The 23,854-nt window shown below is 40.8% G+C and overlaps 1 protein-coding gene across 1 annotated transcript in view; it reads right to left on the minus strand.

Annotated features, from left to right (window-relative positions):
• Window positions 1-1,286: 1,286 nt before the first annotated feature.
• The window catches only part of T265_02878 (hypothetical protein), a gene marked incomplete at both ends in the record, with an annotated part of 44,444 nt that continues 21,876 nt past the window's right edge, over window positions 1,287-23,854 (minus strand). Inside the window, 11 exons of the mRNA XM_009167231.1 lie at window positions 1,287-2,378; window positions 2,564-2,736; window positions 5,099-5,147; window positions 7,461-7,602; window positions 8,075-8,212; window positions 10,260-10,431; window positions 11,085-11,278; window positions 13,828-14,207; window positions 19,309-19,436; window positions 20,459-20,614; window positions 22,527-22,942. Of these exons, the coding sequence (XP_009165495.1) occupies window positions 1,580-2,378; window positions 2,564-2,736; window positions 5,099-5,147; window positions 7,461-7,602; window positions 8,075-8,212; window positions 10,260-10,431; window positions 11,085-11,278; window positions 13,828-14,207; window positions 19,309-19,436; window positions 20,459-20,614; window positions 22,527-22,942 (2,747 nt within the window). The remainder of the gene's footprint in view (window positions 2,379-2,563; window positions 2,737-5,098; window positions 5,148-7,460; window positions 7,603-8,074; window positions 8,213-10,259; window positions 10,432-11,084; window positions 11,279-13,827; window positions 14,208-19,308; window positions 19,437-20,458; window positions 20,615-22,526; window positions 22,943-23,854) is intronic.

Genomic DNA, 23,854 nt, shown 5'->3' on the forward strand with positions numbered 1-23,854 from the left:
ACTGTAATTCCTTTAGTTTTTACTCAATGCACGTGATTGTCGCTCAAAGCTCGCTCAAAGCTAAGCTAAAAACCCATCATGCTACACAATCGACTAATATTTTATATTTTCTGCCATGATGGTACCCCCACCTAAACTGTAAAGTTACAAATTCTACAGCCTTGTGTCGTACAAAGTCCGATTTAATTCGATTCGCACACATCAAAAGTAGGCTTCTTTGTTCAAGTAAGCAAGTGACCGGCTAAAAAGAACTAATTAGCGGACCTATCAGACTACTAAGAAATTTAAACTGCTTTCGGCACATTAAATCCCGAGCTACCATATCAAAATGGAAATGAGCCCCAACACCAACTGAAGGAATATGGTACATGATAAGTTTTAACTAATATATGTGCAATATTTTTGCAAGTCTCTTCTTGAGAATACATTAGCACGACATTAGAAAAAGCTACTGCGCCAAAACAGCACATTTCAGACCACAGTTTATCATGAGTACGTAAGTCAAATTTTGGGGCGTCGGCACTGCTGCAATGCTGTGCGATAAATTATGAAGCTCGCTGGAACCCTTTCAATACCCGGTTTTTTTTACTATGTTTAATTGTGCTTTATAGATTCTTAGGCTACGGAGCGTCTAAGTTGCAGGCATTCCAGTGATCGCGTTACATCTGGTTACCTGAATTTTCTGGAAAGAAAAACCGAGGAACTTTTAGCTTATGGAAAGTCTCCGCTCTTAGTAGACCATTCAAAATTAAACCCCCTTTAAAACGCTTCCACAATGGCTGCATATCAGAACAATTCAGACACTGGGCAACTCCATCAGCATCAACGTCCTTGTGCTCATCTTGGACACATCAATATACTAAGTTGCCTACCTATCTCAAGTTATTGTTCTTATGCTTGGCAATGACGTATGGCTGTCCAAATTAGAACCCCGCAAGACATTTAGTCAAAATTACTTCCAGTAGTGATTAGAATAACTGTCCCACTAGTTTGTATGGTAGCCATAGAGCAATTCTTGGTTACCGAAGATCACGTGGCACCACAGTGGAGAGGAATGCAGCCATATATATAATCTATATAATATATATGTATATATATATATATCACCTAACAGCCCATGTTTGTCTACTTAAAATGGATAGTACTAGACGCACCGTTCCAACGATGTTTTATGTCTGCAGTAAAGCACTCAGCTGTCATAATAGCCTACATTACCTCCAGCTGCTTCCCAGTGGTGACCACACTCCTGTCTGCAGACAGCAAAACAGCGTTCAATTCACAGCATTTAATGGCCAAAATTTATCGGTTCTCACAGCTAATCCAACGCGTGCAATACATTTTCCATCATACAACATAACAAATAAAATGGATATTTCGCAGTATGAGCATTCGTATCTTGTACACATATTGACATACTTATACTTATATACAAATCTGACAAAGTGAGCATAATATATAACGTGGAATCATTCCAATACTATATGGTAACAAAAACTGAAAGTTTTGGAAAGTTTGGTTCGGAGTGCCATAACAATAAATGGTACATACGACGGTCTGATATATGACTCATTTTTTCTCTTCAGACATACCATTCCTGTGAGTCATTGATTTTCTTCCCAGATTTACTTTTGCTTACTGACAAACTCTTTCGTTCGGTTGGGGATTCTATCCTGATTAAATCGGATTTTCGCTTGTCGCTTTCAATTGAACCGAGTGATGGCGAAGTAGGTGCTTCACGTTTGGGCGAATTAAGCGGACAAGGAGAGTTGGCGGTTGGGATGTTCGCCTTACATGTGTCGCTGAACGTAACGATGAGTGCTGTTTTTCCTGCCAGTTGAAGACACTGTCCTTCGTCTTCGGACTTTGTTAAGTTTCGCATTGTCACCGAGTCAGATATTTGAGGATCTTTAGATAGGCGGTGACCGACCACCGTTGGAGTTCTTGTAGATTCACCGGTGTACGCTAAGCTTTCATCAACATTATAGGAACCTTCGTCGCGACGCATACATCGGTATATAACGCAAGTGATAACTATTAATACGCAGATTCCACCGGCAGATACGGAGGCGATAAGACCTATGTTGAACACATAGTGTTTCTTGAAAGCATATTCCGGCTTCAGCCCATCATGAGATATTTCAAATACATCGATTTCTTCCGGGCTCTGAAAGGATTTACTGGAAAGTACAGCCCCATCCAACCCGATATCAGGATTATGTTGCTTTTTTCGGTTGGGCTGATTGTAAGGATGATAATCCAGGATGCCAGGTTCACCCGCGTTCGTATTTGAAGCCATATTGAGCGATCCGGAGTCATTCGGCTGTGGTTGCTTGTTTCTGCTTTGATCTGCATTCCAATGATTTGCTTCAGACGGCTTCCTTTAGGTTTAAAAGCGGAAAACATAATTTGTAAGCGATGATGAAAAGAATACTTAAATTAACTTTAAGTCGCCAACGGGAAATTTTTTTGTCTCGAGAGATTGCCAAAAGGTTTGTGACCTTAAAATGGGTGAACTTAAGGAATAAACACCATCCATGTTGGACACATGCAATGTTGTACCTACTTGGTTGTTTCCTCCAACACAGCCGTTCGGCTAAACTCTATGAATGGTCTGATCAGTCCATCTTCATCACTTGGTAGACAAGTTTTCGCATCGTAACCGCCTTCTGGTTGCAAACAGTTTATTCTCGGTACAATCAATGGCTCCGATCGGTGATCTGTCGGAACATTTTGTCTCTGAAAGGTCAAGCAGTATGATTTGACAAATACACTCCAATGGTATCAAGTCAAGTGTTTTCCAGTAACTCGTACACACGCCTTTTGATCAAATGAAATAAAAACGGAATATACTTGTTTCTGTTCCATTTACAGCAATAGGACGCCTTCGAGGCTAACGTTGGGGCTCTTTATGCTTGTTGATAAATAATCAGCTTGTGGTGCGATTATTCGTAAACTTCATTCGACTTAAGCCATCGTAATGATTACTGGATATTCGCATTACCCTTAAACGTCATTCATTTTTTCTAGAACATACTGGTAATGAGCTCATTGTCGTAGGGTTTATAGTATTATTATCACGCAATACTGCAGCGAACACTTCAGTCAAGCCTTTCCCATTGTTGCTTTGTAATTGCTGTTCAAATTCACATATCCGTCCGACCATAGAAACGGACGGGCGTACACATGTCCAGCTCGTTCTCATCCTGTGGCTTGTCGATCTGCTGGGAAATTAACAAGTGCCCGTAGATGAAATGAGTACTTGACCTTTCTTACGTGACTGCTGACAGGTTTACACTAGTTCTTCTGCATACGTGTAATCCATAGATCAGTTTACATCTGTGGAATTATTCGGCTTTCAATACACTGGACCCGAGGCTTTTGTGTGAGTGACTGGGGAATTTCGTTCGGCGAACAAGGTAATTTTTCATGCATGCTCAGGTTTTAGACGCATCGTAAGTTGCCGGAGTTTTGAAGTCAGACTGGAATTTGCTGGCGACGGGATCCTGTAGAAATGCTTGAATATGGTTCATCAAAATGTGATCATTGAAATATGCTCGTCAAATGTTTGTTTGTTCGTTCATAGCTGATGATGCACTTTATTTATTTATTTATTGCTATTTATTTCCCCAAATCGTCGATAATCGGTGTTCAGATCATCGCAAAACAACAGAACATACTATTAATTGATCAAGAACAAGAGAAAAGTTGACTAACAGTTCGCATCCCAGAATGCAAACACACGCGAACTAATACGAATCAATAACAGAACATGTATGCGTAGTGTGTTTTTTGTCGTTAAGACAAGCATTTCACGTAGACCATCGTGTCTTGCTTTTGATCATTCAAAAGTTAGAAGCTGATCAGAAGGGTGTGATTGAAATGTTGTTGAAGCCGGCAAACCTGATAGGGCGTACAATGGGACCAGGGAGCAACCAAGCCCATGGTAGAAAAATATATAACCCAAGTGGTAATAGACGGAACCATTTGTCACCTCATGGTTTGGAAACTCTGCTGATCTACAGCTCATTATTCCGTAAAAGGCATTAAGGGGCCTAGTTCTGTCTTCTTTTCGGAAATATGGCAGAACATTCCATCAAGATAGATCAACATTCAACATTTGTAGCGTGTGCGTGCGACCACAGTTTATTGATTTACAGTGTTCAGCAAAGAGTTTTAGGACTCAGCCCCGATTTTGGGATAGAGAATGAAAGTTTTTCAGTTAAAGATCTCAAAGTGTGGTATGCTAGAATTTCGGGTCTGTTTTGAAAAAGAGTGGTTTGATAACTTGAAATAACATGGAGTGCATTGAACAGTCATTTTAAGCATACTCAGAACGGTAACTCTTCAAGGGATTATCCGATGCTTTCTGCTGAGTGGGCTGTTATGTGGACTTTATGTAACATCATCAGTTTGGATAGCGCAACCGAATGTCAACCATTCGGTAAACACAGTATTTAGTTTGAATTATCGTGTATGGGATACGTTGAGTATGAGCTAACAACATTTTCAGAGAATCGTGCAGCGGATTATATCAATTTTTCTCCGTCAAAAGGTGGGAAATAGTGCCTAACATACTCAACCACAAAATGAGACATGGATGAAACGTCCTTTAGAAACTACGAGCCAACTGTAACCGCAAGAGAATTGATTGTAAGAGCTTCTATAATTTCTGCGGTTAGTAACGGTCCAGGAAATTAGTGATCAGTCAATATCTCATTTCCTTTTACTGTTATGATCTGGCAAGTACTAAGTTCTTCGATCTGAGAAAACCTGAGAGACAGAAGCCATTCAACGGCTTTTCGGCAGAGAGCGAAGGCCTTAAAAAACAAAACAGCTAGAAAAATTAGGTGTGGCAAACATGAACGTTGGAACTTGTGAATGCTCTTCAAAATTGTCATTTGTTTTCGACCGTCCTGAGTTTCATTGCCGTATTACCAGATTCTTGCTAGAAACACATACAGTATAGCCTAAAACCGCGTGAATATTTTGTCTAGGCTTCGTTCAAAACACAACCGGGCGCACTCACAAACTTATCTGTTGGTAAATGATCACCTTAAAACTGCGTGGGTCCGATGTTTAGCAACAGGCGAAAACTCACCGAATGAACCTGCATGTCATTCGCAGTTAGGGGGACCGTGCTGTCGGATCTAAAACATGACGAGCAGAAAGTAGTTTAATTTATGCGTTTGCTTCCAAATGTTGGGTAGGAGAATTCACACATTTGTCGTTCATAGGCAGTTTTAGATTACTGGCACAAGCTGAGCCGAGGATTCGGCAGCAGCTTTCTGTACGTGTAGAATGATCAGTGCAAATTTGCCGAAGTGTTTTGTGCAACATTACTGACAGTAGAACAACACGTACTTTTACTGGTATAAACTTGTTGCTTACGCTTGCTTGCAGATTAAGTATTTCAACTTGTTAATCACGCAAGACCAAGCTGACAATTTAGTAGGAAGTAGAAGTGCATGCTTCGTGGTATTCCTCGTGGCCATATGCTTTCGGCAATTAGTAACTTGAAGTTGCTTTTCGTGCAAGCCAAGACAGTCGTCGTGTTACAGTGCATAACTGTTCGATCAAGCGAAATGTGATCACTCGCTTGCTTGCGAACAATGTTACCATCTCATTTACACCGCTGTTAATGTAGTCAGGCGTTAGTGATAACCACTTGAGTGATTTTGAAGGAATGGTGGGATGCCAGAAACTGGCACATAATCCTTACATATGTGAAGACTGGTGAACTTATCAGGAACGAAGAAGTCTTTCAAGTCTCGTACGTAATCGCATCTACCGTAACTGGAACGCGACGGATTTCCGCATATTCGATAACAAACTGACATTTTGCCTCATACAAGTTGCCTCTAGATTCCAGTGGCAAAGTGCGTGAAGTTTGCCTGAATTATTGTATAATTTGATCCGACAGACTACAAAATAATCAAAAATAACCAAGAGTTGTTCCTTTTATTTCACACATCCAAAACTGAAGGATAATTTATTGATTATCTTCTGGAAGGACCTTCGAGGGATTGTGCGCTCCGGAGGTTGTTATCTAATTTCAGTAACATATTAACCAAAGAGAACACTGTGAATTTTCCGGTAATAACAATTACCCGTGTTTATGAACCTAAGTGCTCAATTAACATTAAGTTGCCAAACTAAAAAATGGTGGCAACAGATTCCGGAGGCTAGTTTTAAATACGGCGCAATCGCTCTTGCACAGCCTGACGATTTTAGGTACCCCGAAACTGAAAGACGGTGAACCTCTTCCTTGAGGCAATAAAGTAGTGCATGCAATGTTGTTTGAGGCATGGAAATTGAGCAGCAGCAAATAAACTTATTGTTTTCTACTGGAAGCGATCCGTATGTTAAACTGTTCACGATTCTGTACCATACATTTTACTGCTCCAATGAAGCGTTTCATGCAATCAAATTATTAAATAGAACCTTTGCTTAGCGTTCGTTTTTGTATCAAGGAAAGGATTGTCATTTTTACACAATGTGATACTCAAAACGCATACCATCCTCGGTGTAGACCATAGACATGATGTGAAGGGAAATTTACATTTACACTTTAAGGATGCATTTTGTTTGACCCTCTGCCCCCAACTGCATTGTCGGCGGTCGATTTATTGGTCCCTTTAGAATTGTAGTCTACAGTTCAGCAGTATAGCCATTGAACAAGAGTTAATCAAGGGAACCGATTAAGTGTGCTCAACAACGCTTGGTTTACTCAACTAGATGGCAAGGGTTTCTAAAAGGTCACACAAACTGGTTATCAGGCGTTCTTCTTCTACCTCTCCAGGAAACACGAAATTGCTTTTTAATGTGTTCATCCGCAGGCCAAGAGAATGAAGCTGTTCATAAACAACAGCTTTTCTTTTTTGAAGTCTAACGGAATTTGGGAATAAAACGTCAGGTTTGCCCCTCTGAATCTGGGTTAGCCTATTCTTCTGCTGGAAGCTTGGATGACGGGGGCAGGCCGGTTGACATTGGTGATTGACATCTGCAGGTAAAATGTGATAGTTCTTGATCCGACAAATCGATCTTAGTTACTGATTAAAACGTTTCTCACAGCACCACCTCCGATGGTAGTGTGAATTCTCGTTTGAATGCTAACACTTTAGGAGAGCACCGGAGTCAACACCGTTATTTCTCCACTTTTTGCTCAAAAACTGTTTGTCGGTAGCACTGGCGAACAAGAAAACAAAACTACTAGGTACCTCATGACCTGAAAGTGTGTTGATGAATGCCACACATCGTAATTTTGCCGTGATCGCATTCCGCTCACATTGTCATGAAGCCGAGTTGCGTGACTTTGCGTAAACGAAGCACAATTCACATACTATGCAACTTAACGTGGGAAGTGTGATAATAAGGCATTTTGTAGCACTTCTAAAGGTTGTGAATTGAACTAGATAAATGATGTTACTGCATTTAGGAGAAAGATTTCAAAAATTCAATACCTTTTCTGAGCTGCTCGAAGGTGTTCCATGTTTGGTTGAAAACCTGATTTCATCTCGATATCATGACCAGCACTGAGGAAGATTCCAGGTATTATTAGCCCATTGACAACTTGTAGCAAGTCGATTCCGTTATAGTTCAAACCTAAAAAAATGCAAGGTAAACAACCGAGTAAATAGACACAGGATTTAAAAGACTAGTCTGGTCCCAAAAATATTCCTCTTTCGTATCAATGAGGTATCTGTGCTCAGCAAGCGGCCAGGCATTAAGGTTTTCCTAACAATAGCTTCTATTCCCTGGACGGAGTGTAACCCACTTTTCACCGTCTCATAACGTTCCTCACTTCTGTTCCAAAACTCTTTGTATGGGCTTGGTGGACACCTTGAACACATCTATATACAAGTTCGGTTATGAATCTCCTCCTTGAATTAACTCAAGGGCGCGTGTTTCTCCTAAGTGACTGCTTTGTTTAAGCTGTTCCGCGCCTTAGAAATGTCATCATCCGACACTGTGGTTTACAATCATAAATGATTGTGCATGGGTTTAGGCAAGTGTGGAGTCTGGCTGTTACATAATGGATAAAAAATTGGAAGAATCGCCTGACTACATGGGTTACCTGTAATATATCCCTCGAAAACTTGATCATATTCTGAACCCGACTGGTTTCTTGATGTAGACGCATCTTTTTGCCATGTGGTCACCGGGGTTCCCACATGAATGTACTTTATATCGTTGAAGTGCATTCCTTGTGTCCCTAGGATGGGAAAGAGAGAAATAAGTTAATACCATACATGTATAATAAAGCTGGAGATAATGTTAGTATATCAACGCGTATACTACTTCAGTTAAGTATGCAATTATGCATAATGCTGGGGGCGTTTCACTTCAAGTTACATTCCAGTGGGCTCCTTATGATTTTATGCTGGAGTAAGCATGAAGTCCAATCATTCCATACTATGGAAGGACGTCGATGAAACTACCCGATGTAAGCAGTAATGGGCACAGTCCTGTTGGGAAGCTTTTTTCTCAGTTCTTGATATCCATCGTGATTCACCAAGACAGGTTTCGCATTTGGACCAAAGATTCTCGTTTGTATACAAATAACTGCAATCCGATGGATATCAATGTCTGAATAGCCATTCACCAGGTGCGGCTCAATGTATGGGTTATGCAGGAAAACGACATAGTAGACCTGTGGACAAATTAGTCTAGTTTGGCACTGAGTAGCTGTTGATAGGTCAGGCTGCAAGGAGAACTCTTAAGTTTTGCTGATTTGAAGAAACTTTGCAGACGTGCTGACTGGCGTGGCCATCGTTGCAACTCCATAGCCAAGAACCGCAGATTCCGAGAACGGCACGCCATCAGCTCTAGCTTACAGAATCTTTTTGGCTACTGTCGTGTTCCTAATATAGAATTCACGCGAGTCTTCTCAAGGATTTTAGTTATGTAGACAATTTTGGCGGACACTACTTATTAAGTCTTGCTTACTCTACAAATGAGGCAAAAGAGTGTTAGGGCGTTGAGAGCGAATATATATATATATATATATATATGCTAGTTCGAAGTGGATAATCAATATCTCCAACTAAATCACGTAAGCACCCTGATTTTGACTTCTTTCCTTTAATGGTTAATGCCCAGCAATAGTCAGACTTTTGTACCGCTGTGCGATTCATTCTGTCTGGACGCTGTTTGGTGAGCCGCTTCCTTGTCTGGACTAACATACATATACAGTTTTTCCTTCTGAAGCTGTTTTTTTAAATAAATAACACAAATGTAGTCTTCTCCTTGAATAAGGCGACTGAATTTCCCTATCTGTGATGAGCGTGCGTGACAAACTTCAGTTTCTCTGCATCATACAGGGTATGAGTTCAGGGATAGTAGCAGTTATAGCAGCAAGTAACAGTTGCAGTCGCAACTCGCAAAGTGTTGTGTGTAGTGATGTCGCTGTTGTTATAAGCAGAAGCGTTTTCTTTGCTAAATTCATTTGGGGGGATGTGCTCGTCCACTGAAGAAGATTTAATGCATGCCTGTCGCGTCGTACTCAACTTTCCAAACGCTTAGCGGATTTGAAAACTCGCGGTAGTGAAAACTGAATTCTCACAGACGATGTGGTCAGCTTCAAAACAATCTTCATAGCAGCCAAATCATCTTAAATGCTACCAGTGATATTGTTACATTGATCTAACTCAGACACATCGAAAACGCCAAGTTATCTATTTGTTACCAGCCCCATGTTGTATTTCGACTTTTAGTGCGACCCCTGGCAGCTGCAAGCAGCTATTACGATGCTTTCATAACGGCTGAGTTTGCATTTCGTGAAACGGAGACGTAATAAAAATGTTACTGATTTCATTTATGTTCCAGGGAACACAAAAATTGAGCCAGAAGTAGATGAAATTCGGTCAGATGTACTGAGGCATTAATGTGTTTTGCATCCAAAGTGGACTCAGAAACATTACGAACATTATATATTGATTTTGGATAAGCAAATTATGTGGATTTCCTTATAAGCAGCTGGGATTCCGCAGACATTTGTTAGGAGATTTTTAACTTGGCGATTTTACATTGTCCTCACAAAGGTCACCCGATTCAGCCTGGTGAGTTGAACACTTATACGGTCAATGTACTGAGGCAGTTGTAACACTACTTCATTTCTGTACACAATATGGTATTCGTGACGGATGGTGATATTACGGAAGAATCTATTGTTAGTACGCAGTTTGCCTTCGAAGTTGCTCTCGTATTAAATATGGTAACAACTTTGCTGGTTACTCCTATGAACGCGCGACAATACATACCCTTTGGTATATTCACCCGTTCGTGTTCCAGGTCAATGCGCAGCATGCAGTTGGCTCCATCACGGATGAGCTGTACAACGTGATAACGTCCATCGGCGATATCCACGTTGTGTTCAAGCAACGTCTGCTGACCACCTCCCATGTTATAACGTACCAGAAGTACATGACGAGACTGAGAGAAAATTAAACGAGAAATAAAAGGTAAACATCTGTTGCAGCTGTTTCCAGTGTGCAACTTTACGTGCTGAAGAAGAACCAAATCTGAGGCTTATAAAACCACGAAGCCTTGTTTGAAGATATGTATAGCGTGTGGTGTGCATCCCAACTATTTTCAAGCTTCCTAAAGGCGACAACAGTCAAAATGCCCTGTCCAGTAGAGTAAGTAAACGTCCTGATTGCCGCAGAAATGCTCATGAACCTGTAACAATTTATACCAACCTTTGAAGTGGGCTTTAGTCACCTGTTGCTGAGTGGTGACCATGTTATCTTCGGTCCTGGTATGGCATTTACGCAAAAACAGATTGCCTCGTCTGCCCTTTCAGTGTGTCCTGGGTTATTCAGATGTTTCCAACATTAACTACCGGTGGTTCTGTTCAAGCCTGACACAAGAAACCTCGTAACATCTAACAGCGAAATTCGTACCGTAATACACCTGGTCACTTTAGGTTTCGTAAGTTCCTCATAAGAGTATGGATTGTTTTATTATCTGTGAATGAGCTATTAGGTTCAAGTGACTGACGAGGGAATGATTGTGGATTTAAACCTCTCATCTTGGATGGAACAGCATCACCGCACGCACAAACCGGTTGATCGGGTTCCACTTACCTTCAGTGGGATTACTGATACCCGAAGAAAATCCGTTGAGGTGCCGTGTCCTTTTATTGTAACAAGCGATCTGGACCCTCGTTTTGTTGCCTGTATGCCGAATGCCAAATGATCCCTTGTGGTGTTCTGTGGTGGGCTGAGCTCAAATTTCAGGACGCCAAGTGGACTCGCGGACAAGTGAATGGCAGCTCCAACTACGAATATTGTTAATGTACACGTTTAACAAACTTGAAAAGGTCACATGCAGCAAAATTTGCTTTAGTTAATTGTGAGGCGATGAGGGTTACTGCTTAGCGGAGGTGACTTTTCTGTCAAAGATAAATGCTTATTATGGACATGCAAATTCAATTTAGTATGCAAATTTTACACAATGGATAGCAGTATTACTCGCATCTCTAGACAAACTATCCGGTTTCCTAGTTGAAGAGTAGGGTATACTAATGAATAGACTTATCGTTAGTCGGACAAGCCTATGTTTGTGCCCTTGGAAAGCGCAACTTTTCTGTCTGGTGAACTCAGATAGTATCTGTTAAGTAAGTCACGCCTTGGTGAACGATCCACACGTTTGTTCTCTTATATATGAACAGAATACTGTTTAAGCCAAACTAAGTCCGTAAGGAATGATAACTGTGTGCAACCATTTAGTTAGTGTCCAGTTCATCAGAGCAAGTTTAATCAGCACTGATGATCAGCGCCGCTTTGGGGCAGTGCAAGACACGGACGAATCACAGCTTTGAAATGCGGAATTAGTAGTAGTTCTGAGGCTTTCAAGAGTCATAATTGGGAGACCATAGTTATTTTGACGATATACTCACTCATTCCAACCTAAAATAGGGTGCCATTGTGAGTGGTATGCCAACTGAGAGGAAACAAACAACAGGATATTCTGAGAATATACCAAGATATAGGTAGCTCATGTGTACTAGTTTTTTGTAGACGAAACGCCAGTCAATCTGTCCGCTGAGGTTGGCACTTTTGCTTACAGGAGTTTCGTCAGCATCCATATGCGGTCGAGTGGGTTATGATGCTCCACGATTAGTGACGAAACTTTGGTTAATTAATGCAAAATTTAAAAGTTTAACTAAACGCAAAAAACCGGGAATTTAGAATTTTTGCTGCACTTCCGACAATTGGAAAGTTAAAATTGTTCCACTAGGATCACCATCATAACATTTCAGAATGAATTGTCATTCAAGGCGCAGCACTGAAAAGACGTTCAGATGTTGCATGTAAGGAAACACTTTGCCATTCTTTTTTGAAGTTTCTTTAGAAACCGCAAGTTGTAATCAGATTGTTCAAGTGACTTTGCTATACTTTTCTATCTTCCGCTCCATTCTTGACGATTGCTGACAAGTAATGATTCTGGTTAGATATTTAATAAGCAACCCCAATATCGCAAAAACTTTGTCAAATTTGTGAAGATACATGCTCCCCGTCCCAATACCACACTCCTTTAGTGCATCGGGAAGAATATAAGCTAATCTACCGCTCAAATAGGGAACAATTTTATCATAAGTGTCATCATAAACCACCAAAACTCGCTCAAGAAAACGCTTAGACGATGCCATCAATGCAGTTAAAAAATATTTATATCACTTTCGGAAAATTTCTGGTAAGGCAGGCCAACCTCACCGACGTTAGTAAAACAAGGTATTCAGCAAGACCACCGGCCACCACTAACTTTCGTTCCGCTAGTGGGCATAAGACTCTAAGAACAAGGACAAATAACTTGATCAGCATTATGACCTCTGGTCCATACTGAAGATTTTCTAAATTCCAGATGGATATGACAATTTTCATGCTTCTTTGCCCCGCTTAAAGTAGTATACAAAATGTGCTTGGATCCAAAGTTGCTTGGTCGTTTGATCGATTGTCTTTATTAAATCCTCACTTAACCGATGAACCTCAGTACGGACGATCAGAGGTGTGTCGTTGAGTTTTCCGTGATTCCAAAGCTTTTCCCGTAGTCTGCTCTACATTACGACCCACAGTTTGGGGGTTTCGGGTTAACTGTTTACAAGGATTTGTTTACCTGAGTGGATAGTGGACAGTGATCGCTGCCGACTGGGGATTCACATGTGCACAAAAATATCTGAACGGTTTCCTACTGAGGGAATACGTTAAGAGGTTGCCCGTTTGTTTTTAATGCTGTCCAATTTATATGCATTGTATCATTGGTTTATGTGCTTGTATCATAGGTGCAAATCTGCAAGCGATCCGCTCCAGCTTTCTGGACATTCGGGGGTATTGGCCCTGCAGGGATTCTGGAGGCGATTCTCTGTGACTATCCCTGCGCAGACCAACCTGGGCAAGGTCTAGTATTAACTTGTCTAAAGTGCGTCCTCAAGAAATGTTTTAGTGGTGCGCGTCACTGAACGAGCCTGTAAATGCACTGTGATTCTCAGGCCTTCAATTATCCTTACTTTATTTGACAAATGTGGGACACCAGTTGCGCGGATGTCTTCGAAGCAGCCCACCCCTGCTCACTCTCTGGTTATTATTTGGGGTTTACACCATGTTCACCCGGTCATACATCCAAATTGCTGCAAACAGCAGGTAGATTTTACTGTTTCAAACGTCTGTTTTTATTAAAGACGTCAGATACCAATCCCATTAAATCATATTCAATTACACCCATCGACGCACAGACACCCATTCAAGATTCCCACTAGTTTCAATCAAGATGCCTTAAACTTGTAAAGCTTCTTGATTATGGCGCAAATCAACAGTCCAAATGACTTACCGTCTGTGCAGTACTTTCCAGCCAAGCTCGTCATTGAGCAGTCACATCGTGTCGCGCCAAGCTGTTGTACACACCTTCCATCGAAATGGCATATTCGAGGGGTACAATGGCCGTCGTAACGATGGCGAACCTCATTTGAAAATACGTTACAACCTGGACTAACGTTATTCCACCGGGTCAATTTTGACAAGTCATCTGATAAAAAGTTGGCGCTGTGTGCATCCTCCGCTATGTATCCAGCAGTTTGAACCAAGCCGCTTGACGACTGTCGTCTTTGCATGTCATCAGAAGAGTAGGCCAGAGCAATAGATGCGACGCAACCGGAAAATGCTGCTTTGGATGTAAGCAGTCCGCTGCCGTCTATTTCGTCCTGAACGCCGCTGAGACCAATGGAACAGAGACGAGATACGTAATTCAGTGTGATGGGTTAGAGCTACTAGAGCGCAAAATATTTTTGATTTTTACTTGAATGAATCGAGCGGTTTGCCAAACTTTTATACCACTTTATATCACGTACGCGCTTGTAACACACGTCATAAACGTGAAGATAGATTATAAAATTAAGCCTGTCTACAACAAACGTATTTTTCTGAGTTCCATTCCCATAATGCTATTAATGTGTTTTGATTACCTTAGTAAGGGTTTTTGACGACTCTCTAGACCTTGACTGGTCAACCCATCTAGTACTTCATTGTTGGACGACGAATCAGTAGGTGTGTATTTCACATAGTCGAGTCGACCACCTGATTATTCCTACCGATTTTGCACAGAGAAAGTCTACCCTGACTTCGCCCGCAGCATACATTAGACGCCAAAAATGACAGTTAGTTATAGAACAAAATTATACTAGCACGATTCCGATATTCACGGCCGTGTCGCTGGTATATAGGCCCCATGCTTCATGGTTCACTCGTTGTTGCGAGTTCAATTCAGTAGACGCGAATTTTCCATTCAGACAAACCCGTTTATTACCGCGTGGCGTACTACACGCCCCATTATGGGTGCTTGGTGAGTAGTAGCTTGGTGAGTACTGCATTTCTGCCCATTGAGTGGCAAACTCGATAGCGGCTTACGTTGAACCCACACTCCTACTCCTAACATCCAGCTAGTTTTCGGAGGTAGTCGGCAATTGCCTACAGTTTTTTCATGAACAAGTCTCCTACATGCAAAAAAGGCACTTGTAGCATTTATATCAGGCATAATTCAATAACTATTATTTCCTTAACGTTGACATTTTGCTTGCCATTCACCATAAGGTCAGTTATACTAAATCTGTTTAATTTAAAGTAGGTTTACCCTGAGTTGATCAACCCTTCTCCAGTGTTGAAGTAAGTATAAGTGGGCACCTATTGCCCACATTTGAGGCTGGAACTAGGAACCGCTGAATCACCAGAATGGAGAAACATCCCAATTGTGTGTATCTGCTGCTTCCTAAAAACACTGACAATAAAGTGAAAGTGAGTTACAATGGACACGCTTAGAGCTTTGTTTTTTTCGTTGAACACTTGTGCTTTCACTGCTTTCTTTGAAGGGGAACCCCAAAGGGAATGCAGTCGCAATGCCGCAGATTTTGTTTTTATAGCTGATTAATACGCACACTTCTGATCCGTCGTCCTAAAAGTTTTGGGTTTTACCACTGCGTTACGGTGTTTATATTCTGTTACGAGTTTGAAGGTGTGCTTGGGTTTGCTTAATTAAGTAAGTTTCCCTTTTATGAATTCTCTTTTAACAGTGGGAATGTCTGATCGCTGAACAAGGAAGAATTTTGATACTTAAGCTCTTTATGGGCCAAATCAGCGAACGAAATCGCTAAATATCACAGAAAAATCAGATAAAGCATTGCCCAAACCCCACTTTGCGGACTAGAAAATCAACAGTAATCAACAGGATTTGCAGTTTACTTTCTTGGCTAGCTTTTGACTAAAGTCAGTACCTCGCATAAAAGGTGTCATTTGTTACTCAAGTGACAAATTTAGACAGTCAAATCCGATGATGAATGCAAGAATACGGGGGTGGCATCTGACAAAGTCCTGCATAAAATGACACTGGGTGTTCCTCAACAGGAAAAACAGAAAAAGGGTGTGAATTTTTGCAACATAGAAGCCGAGGATTCGCACACTCAAAAATCAAGCGTCTACTTTGAACCATGCGCATCCGGTAGCTCAAGGTCGAGGTCATTTTTGCGTTCAAATTTGGTCAGCGAAGTATTTGTAAGCCACCAATAGCTTCACTCTGCACAATATCGATCATGTCTGACAACGCTGCACTGGCAATGAATTCAATGACCCGAATTGTTTGGTTTTCTCCATATGCATGTCATGGTTGACAGTTAACATGCTATGCTGTAGTACCGATCAGTAGTACTACCATGCTAGATGTAGGATCAACTCATGTTTTTACGTGTAAGAAAACCTCGATTGAATCGATCAGATGACGTGTTGTGATATAATCTGCCATTTATTGGCAAAATGTGCACACACCGTGGCTTAACAAGCCCAAATTAGAACTTTAGCGGACTGTTCAGGAAATACGTCACCTACAATTGATTCGTCTTGCGTTCGGACAAGTATCTGACCATTTGCTGGAAACACGGAATTAAAGTGGCTATTTGAATTTTCCGGCAACCAATTTACTCCTGAAATGAAAACTTCTAAAATATTGATACACTGACCAGTATTTCTATTTCCATGGCATTAGGATCTGCAACAAACATTTGTTTGCCTAACTAAAATAACCATACCATCATACAGTACATCTCCGGCCAATTTTTGAAGGGATTTTACTTGTTGTCAAGCAGACTATTAGACAGGCCTTTCGTCCTATGATCTATTGATATAAATTCGTTATTCCTTGCTGGGTCTGGCCGGCCGAATATTCATTTTTCTTTTGGGGCCCAAAGGCATCTGTCGTTGAAATACACTGCACAGCTCAGCACGAGTTTGACAGCGTGCTGATGTAGACATATGAGAGTCTTCATTTAAAACAGAAGGGAGGAGTTCCAGAGTTTTGTACAAATGATTCATTTACAATACATGTCCTCTTTGCTCGAAGTCCACAACTGCAGGCGAAAACAGTTCAACATGATTTTCAAGTTATCAAGTGAATGATTCTCTAACCCTTCTGCTTTTATATATATTTACTGGACATCCTGCATCAAAAGAACGCCTTGCACTCATCTCAGATCCTTTGGTTGATGTGGGAGAAGTCATTCAGTTGCCTCTGATACTTCGCACAAGCATGTGAATACAAAATCTGGATCTCAGAAGACACCGGTACTGTTTACCGTAAAATTTCGCCCTCGCTTAGGCCTGTCACAGAGTTCTCCTGCAACCCATGTCGGATATTCCATCGATTGAATTTTCGTTATATCTGTATATCGACAGCATTCAGAAACATGGCGCTCCCGCACACTGATCTTTAGTGCCGCGTTCATCACGCTAGGATTTTCTGGCAAAATGATAATTAAGCGCTTCTGGTTATGACGTTGTCCATAACCAAATTGGTCATCCGGCAAATAATTAGGTGTTTGCTCCTCACTGAGACATTTTTCAACAAATCACCGCATTGACGTAATGTTTAGCCGTTTCACGTCACGAAACACAACTGAGAAGCATTAGTTGGACGAAAGTGCAAGACGAAGATCACATGAGCACTTTGGGCTTAAAAGGAGAACGATACTTGCTTCAAAAATGGCCATTTCAAGCTTACAAACTTTTAAGTAACTATACAAAAGTTTCTTTTTTGTCACATTTGGACGTTAAGAAATCACTGAAAGTATTCGCCAATTTAGCTGTTTGAAGTTAGCGAAGTTGAGCACAAGTAAACGACAGAAAGGCGAGAGCGAGAGAGAAGAGGTGACATTTGGCTCACTATTTTGGTTAACTTATTATTGGGCAACAAGTTTGAAAATAAGTTTAAAATTCACCCTTTGTAACTGCAGCAGTTAATTCATGTGACTGGTTTTTTCGTTTCAATTTTGATAATTAGGTGCCGTGAGAGCCATTTACAATACAGGATATGAGATAGTGCCAAACTGCCAAGATACAAACAAAAGACCACACGCGCGGTTTTGTGAATGACGTAAGAACCTTTTTCAAGTTGTCTCAAACAGTTGGCAGCTAAATAGATATGTATCCATGGAAAGTGTGCACATTTTTCATTCACCATCGCATTTTTGTGGCTAGATTACAGTTGGTCACAGCATTTTGCCTTTTTATACAGTTCAGCTTCTAGCAGATTGAAAGATTCACTAAAATTTCGAAACAACGGCTTTGTTACCTCATTTTTTATATCTTGGTTTCGAGAGTCCCCCTTGCAACTCTAGCCAAAGAGATTCTAAGAGAGATTTGCAGCTAGACAGTTTAATATAAAAAGTGATATTTAATCTCAAACATTTAACGCGGTGATGCAACCTGAAACGCCCTGAACATTCGTTTACTTGGCCTCTTAAATTGGGCATTGATTTGCATGCGGACTATGATGAATTATTTTAGGCAAGCTGATCTAGGCATGTCAAAAATGTTCCTAGGCTTGGTTATTGGAGCAAGCGTTATTCAAAACAGCAAAGCTGTCAGCTACCTAAATTGTAAAATTATATACGTCTCAAAGGAATACACATATCATTCTTTTAGGATAATCAGTGTATGTGGTGTAAAATAGTGAAACTCAGAGAACCCTATAGCTGATTGGGTACCCGTTTCCACCACCCCATGGATTAGCTTGGAAGGTTAGCTTTTTTCGATTATTTATTGGGTATGTAAGAATATCTGCAGGTTACAGAGCACGACTGATATTCGGTGGAAAATCCTGGCACTAAGACGGGACACGTTTACCTTCCTAGATAGTAAAACGTTTACTATATCACAATCTGCTGTGACGCGATTCTCTTCTGTGAGAAATGGGCCGAAATTATGTAGCCGTTCGGGTGAATCACGTTGCGAAAGTTGCGGTAAGACCAGAGACAGTAAGGCTTTCTTGACGGCCCAGTCAATCATTCGGTTTTTATCGATCTACTGATCATGTTGCCAAATATCATGAAACAAAGAAAGCATCTGACATCCAATCTGTTCACCCCAAAATTGAGTGCTTATGGGGAAATTTCCGGCTATCAACTCACATATTTAACAGGAATGAATCTCCGAATGCCTCTAGCTATCTATTTGTGGCAGACGCTTTATATTGAGAGACGTCAGTAGTGCTTATCTTACGAAACCTAGGTTTGTGTTCAGAACCGCCAGGCCGCGAGTGGCTAAGCAGAATTGCGAGCAGCCCTTACTTATCGCCTGCCATCCTAAAAGATCGGAAACCACATCAGTGGTCACCTATTGACTGGCTCCTCAAATGATGTATTGTCAGGTGTAAACATTCAGTCGAGATTTTATCCCTTTGAGATATAAGGTAGATGAGATAAGATGCAAGATAGTTATCAAGTGAACAGCAGACGGTGGTTGCCATTCATATCATGCAAAAGCGTGAACTTACGTCACTGGATATCCACCAATGAATATCGTTTGGTTGTTGATAGATATCGGGATAGAAATATTCACAATATGTCGCCCTTCATCGCCTCCGATAACCAAGGCTTCTGGTAGTGAAGGATTACTGGAAATCTGTGAGCAAGTTGTGGTGAAAAAGATAACATTTTGACCGATGCAACTGGAATTTTGCCTTTAATTACTTCATGTAAAGAATTCCTGAAACTCTACAGCATTGCTTCTGTGCTATCAGTGGAGGCATCTAGCCTATGCAGGATGAATTAGCATCTGGTTGAACAGACTGTTTGACGTGTTTGTTTTGGGGGCCTCCATGCAGTTGACATTCGCCGATAACAAAAAAATGTTTCACCATTCATGGCTGACACTGCTTATCAAATGACCAAAATTCGTGATACATTTCAAACCTCTAATCTAAAAACTTTCTACCTGTTAATCAGTTGAAAAACGATTGGAACCAAATGAGTAGACAAAACAAAGATATAGGAAATTTGTAAATGCGTCATGCTTTTCACCACCACAGTCAACACAAGGTTTGTACAACACGCCTTCTACTTCCAAAAATGTTATTTACAGCTAGACCACAATCTCCTTTTTAAAATCTGGATTCTCACCGGCGAACAAACGCCTAGCTTCAAAAAATTGCTTCGAGGTTAACTTTTTGTTCGTTTCTAAATTTTTGGCACCATATCTAGTTCGATTAAAGTTTCAGAAAATGAAAAGATGAAGAATGAGAAAAGTGAAATTTGGCCATCCATTTTCTGTATGGTACCAGTGTCCGTTCCCGCAGTAGTATGCCAGTAGCGTGAAAGTATCAACTTACATTGATAATATAAATATATATAGCATAAGTGGAACGTATCAGTTGAAAGAATCGATTGTTTGGTCAATAGATCTGACACCATGCTCAAGAATGCCATATCGGTGTTCTTGTTTGGAGATCAGCAATCGCTTACCAGCTTAAAAAGTTAAAAAGAATCATATGCATGTTGGCAGCCTGGACAATGTGACAGGAATTCAGAAAGAGGTGAGAAAAGACTGAATGATATTGTTTAACCTGTGGATTAGCGTAAAAGTAGTGCAACTGTTCACAGCTATTAGGCCTCAGAAGGCTAAAACGGATGACCCAATTCACTCACTTGTAACTTGTGCCATTTGGCATCAGTTATAGGTTTGTATAATGCCAGTTTAGTACGCCCGTCTGGTCGCACGACAGCTTCCAAATGGCCGTTTACAATTTCCAATGCAAAAAAGGTAATCCCTTGAACAGTGTAAACAAGTAGTTGTCCGTGTTCCTGATAAGAGATAGAAGAATAGACGCAAGAGAAAAACAGTAAAATAATGTAAATGTTTTGTTTGCAGACCCATACAATAAGGCATCATGGGTTTATACGGACGCAAACCACAAGACTTTGTATGTTTTTCTCATTACGCTTTTGTAGCTCCTAATCGCCAGTCCAGTTTGACATCGCGAATAGCGCTTTCGGTTTGTCGTTCAAAATTTGTGTTACATGTTGGAAGGATTAGCATAATTAATCGATCTGATATCGAAAAAATAAAAATGACGAGGAAGGCCTCGGAATAAAACTAAAGTGTATCCATATGCCGAAATTTTGATCGCTTAGCTTGCTAATAATTTTGGTTTCAGAGAAATTCGGCATCTCAGCCAAAATGTGCAGATATAAAGAGCGTACCGCCAAAAAAATTCGGTGGCTCTTTTGAGTTTAGCTCAAAAACGAAGGATGATGTGATGACACTGGAGTGACAAACGGCTGTTAAATATGGATCTTTACGTTGTCCTTAGAGTACATTTGAGGGTGAACGTTTACAGAGCGATCATATCGCTCAATCCCGTTCCGGTGTTGACACACACAGACCTTGACCTTTGGTTCCAAGTTAAATGTCGGGGCTAACCGTTGTGTAAGCACTACATGAGTGAATTCGGGTCACTCCTACTGACTAGTCAATAGGTGATCAGTTGGACTGGTTTACCCTCCTAGTTCCATTCACAAAAAGTTGCATTACCGCGGAAACAGCGAACCTATGGTCACAACACTGTACAATACTTCTACCTAATGTATATATATATATATATATATTGGAGAGCTCTGCCATTGTTTCAGTACGTCATAAATATGTTGTGGAGCATTTTAATCTGACCTAACTAAAGTGGTAAGACGAAAGGATTGTTCAGCTTTCAAAACTTTATCGAAGAAATCTTCCAATTTTTGTGCCGGTAAACATCAACGCATTGCTCACGCCTTGAATACGGTAGGTGGTCGAAATTCATGAAAGGTATAATTCACTTTGACGCCCCACTGTATATACAAATTCGTCCATCGTCCTAGGCCATGTGGGGTGAGGTTTCAAACGCCCTACGCATACAACTACGAGTTCGATCCAGATTCTATGCTAGGTGGTCAGGAGCGGTAATATCGTTGGACAGAATGCCAGTCTTGGTAGTCCAAAATCGCATCATTAAATTTTTACGATCACTGTATTTCTGTGAGTGGATAACCTGAAACTAATAAAGTGGGTACTTCAGATAAGGCGGACAAAAAACGCTTATGGTCCAGAGAAGGACACAGAAACTGCAGCAACACAAAATTCGCATTGCCAATAAATCAGTGTTTTTCTGATGGCCGAATTTCATTCTTTTTAAACAGTGAAATAATTGTATAAAATTAGGGGTGAATTATGGAGTCCGACCTTGGAAAAGGATGTAAACCATGGGGTCTTACAGGTCGAAAACTTTTGGCTAAATTTTCTTTTGTACAACGGAACAAAAAATACAGTCGGTGAGGTGTTCGTTGCAGCACTACAGTTGAAATAAATTTGTAAAGCTACAATTTATGAAATACAATCTAACGGTTCACGGGTTGCATTGCATCCTAAACTTTTTTCCAGCAAAGAATGATTGATCTAAATGCTAAACTCCTAACTCTAATTATTCTGGCCAGAATAAGCGTTTTCGAAAATATTCAGACCATGAGATTTACGGCAAACCCACACATCACCGTACGCCTGCCCAACTCTGCGGAGGAAATAACTCCAAAAAATTCCGAACCCATAAATTATCCTTTTCATCTAACAGGGCGCCATGAAATCCATACGATAGCAAATACTTATGCCCTCAATCGTTCATGTACAACGAACAGTCGAAATATTAATGCGTTAGTCTTGGTTCAGTCAGAAAAATTGGCTTACTTTATCAGTTTTGACCCAAAACTGAAGAGAAAATCCACTTCGGCCGTCTGGTAGATCGACCGCCACATACGAACTTTGTGAGGCCAAGGAGACGGGATATTCAATGAACGGATTTTGGACACCTTCCGTTGCAGTTATTTCCAGGCGGCGTTTCCACAGTGAGTATTCGGGCAGGTTGAGCAACTGCTTCGATACATGAAGGAAATCGACACCGTTGAAGATGAATTTCATGATGTGGCCAATGAAAACGGACCGTAGTATACTTGGATCTGGTCTATATGAAGAAGTCATTGGGAAGGTCTCAGTCGCTGTGTGATACGCCAGGGGTTCCAACCGTCCAAGGATGATGTGTTTGTGAGATAGAAAACGACGATCTCTTGGAATGTCTTTTAAAGTAATAACGGGATGAAATGACCCTTGAGAATAAGCAATCAAATTAAATCCCTAAGACAGTGACCCGTATGGGGTAAGGAATGCATGGTTTACACTCTATGTGTTTCACATTAATAGGATATGTTTTTCATTTCATATTGGAAGGGCTTCTCAATTTTGACCTAACGTGCTAATGGCATGTCTTTGTTGTAAAGTAGATTTTACTTTCACCACATGGGTCCGCCTGTCACCACAGGACAGTTGTTCTACACGAAGTCGGAATATAAAAGCAACATTATTACGTTAGCCATCACGAGCTTGTTGGTAACTATTTTGTGATTCCAACAGAAAACACGCACTCGTTCACCATATTTTGTACAGTGAGGCATTCAAATGATCATTAATCACTTTTCGTGTACCACGTAATTTGGCAGCATATTTTTCGTAATGCATGCGGCTTTGGTCACTGTGGGCTACGTGACTTCAGTATATTAATGAAATAAAGCATTTTTGTAACACTGGATTATATCCCGCCAAAATATCACTTAGCTCGGCGGATGTACCAACCATGGTTTTTCAGTCTATCAAGGCAGTCTTTGCCAACAAGGTTTGGCAGGCAGCTTTGAAAAAGTTGTGGAAATAGTTATTTTTTGTAATGGGTAATGTTTTTTCACACTACGGGCGAAAAGGAAGAAGGACTTTGCTGCGGGGTTTTTTATTAGAAAATACTAACTAAACAGTTACAGACTATTAAACAGGGAAGCAAAGTTTTCATGTGCATCTTGTTTACAAAAATTGAACATCCATCTTCGCATTGAGCGCGTCTTCCCGAACCTTCCATGATACTCATTGACTGTTTCTCAAATGCATGCAAATGCTACAAAGCGACCCCACAAATTCTGTAACAGATGTCACCTTTTAAGAGACGCAAACGAATTTACGAGAAAACATACTAC

Source organism: Opisthorchis viverrini (assembly GCF_000715545.1).
Source record: "Opisthorchis viverrini unplaced genomic scaffold opera_v5_40, whole genome shotgun sequence".
In the NCBI taxonomy this organism is placed as follows: Eukaryota; Metazoa; Platyhelminthes; class Trematoda; order Opisthorchiida; family Opisthorchiidae; genus Opisthorchis; species Opisthorchis viverrini.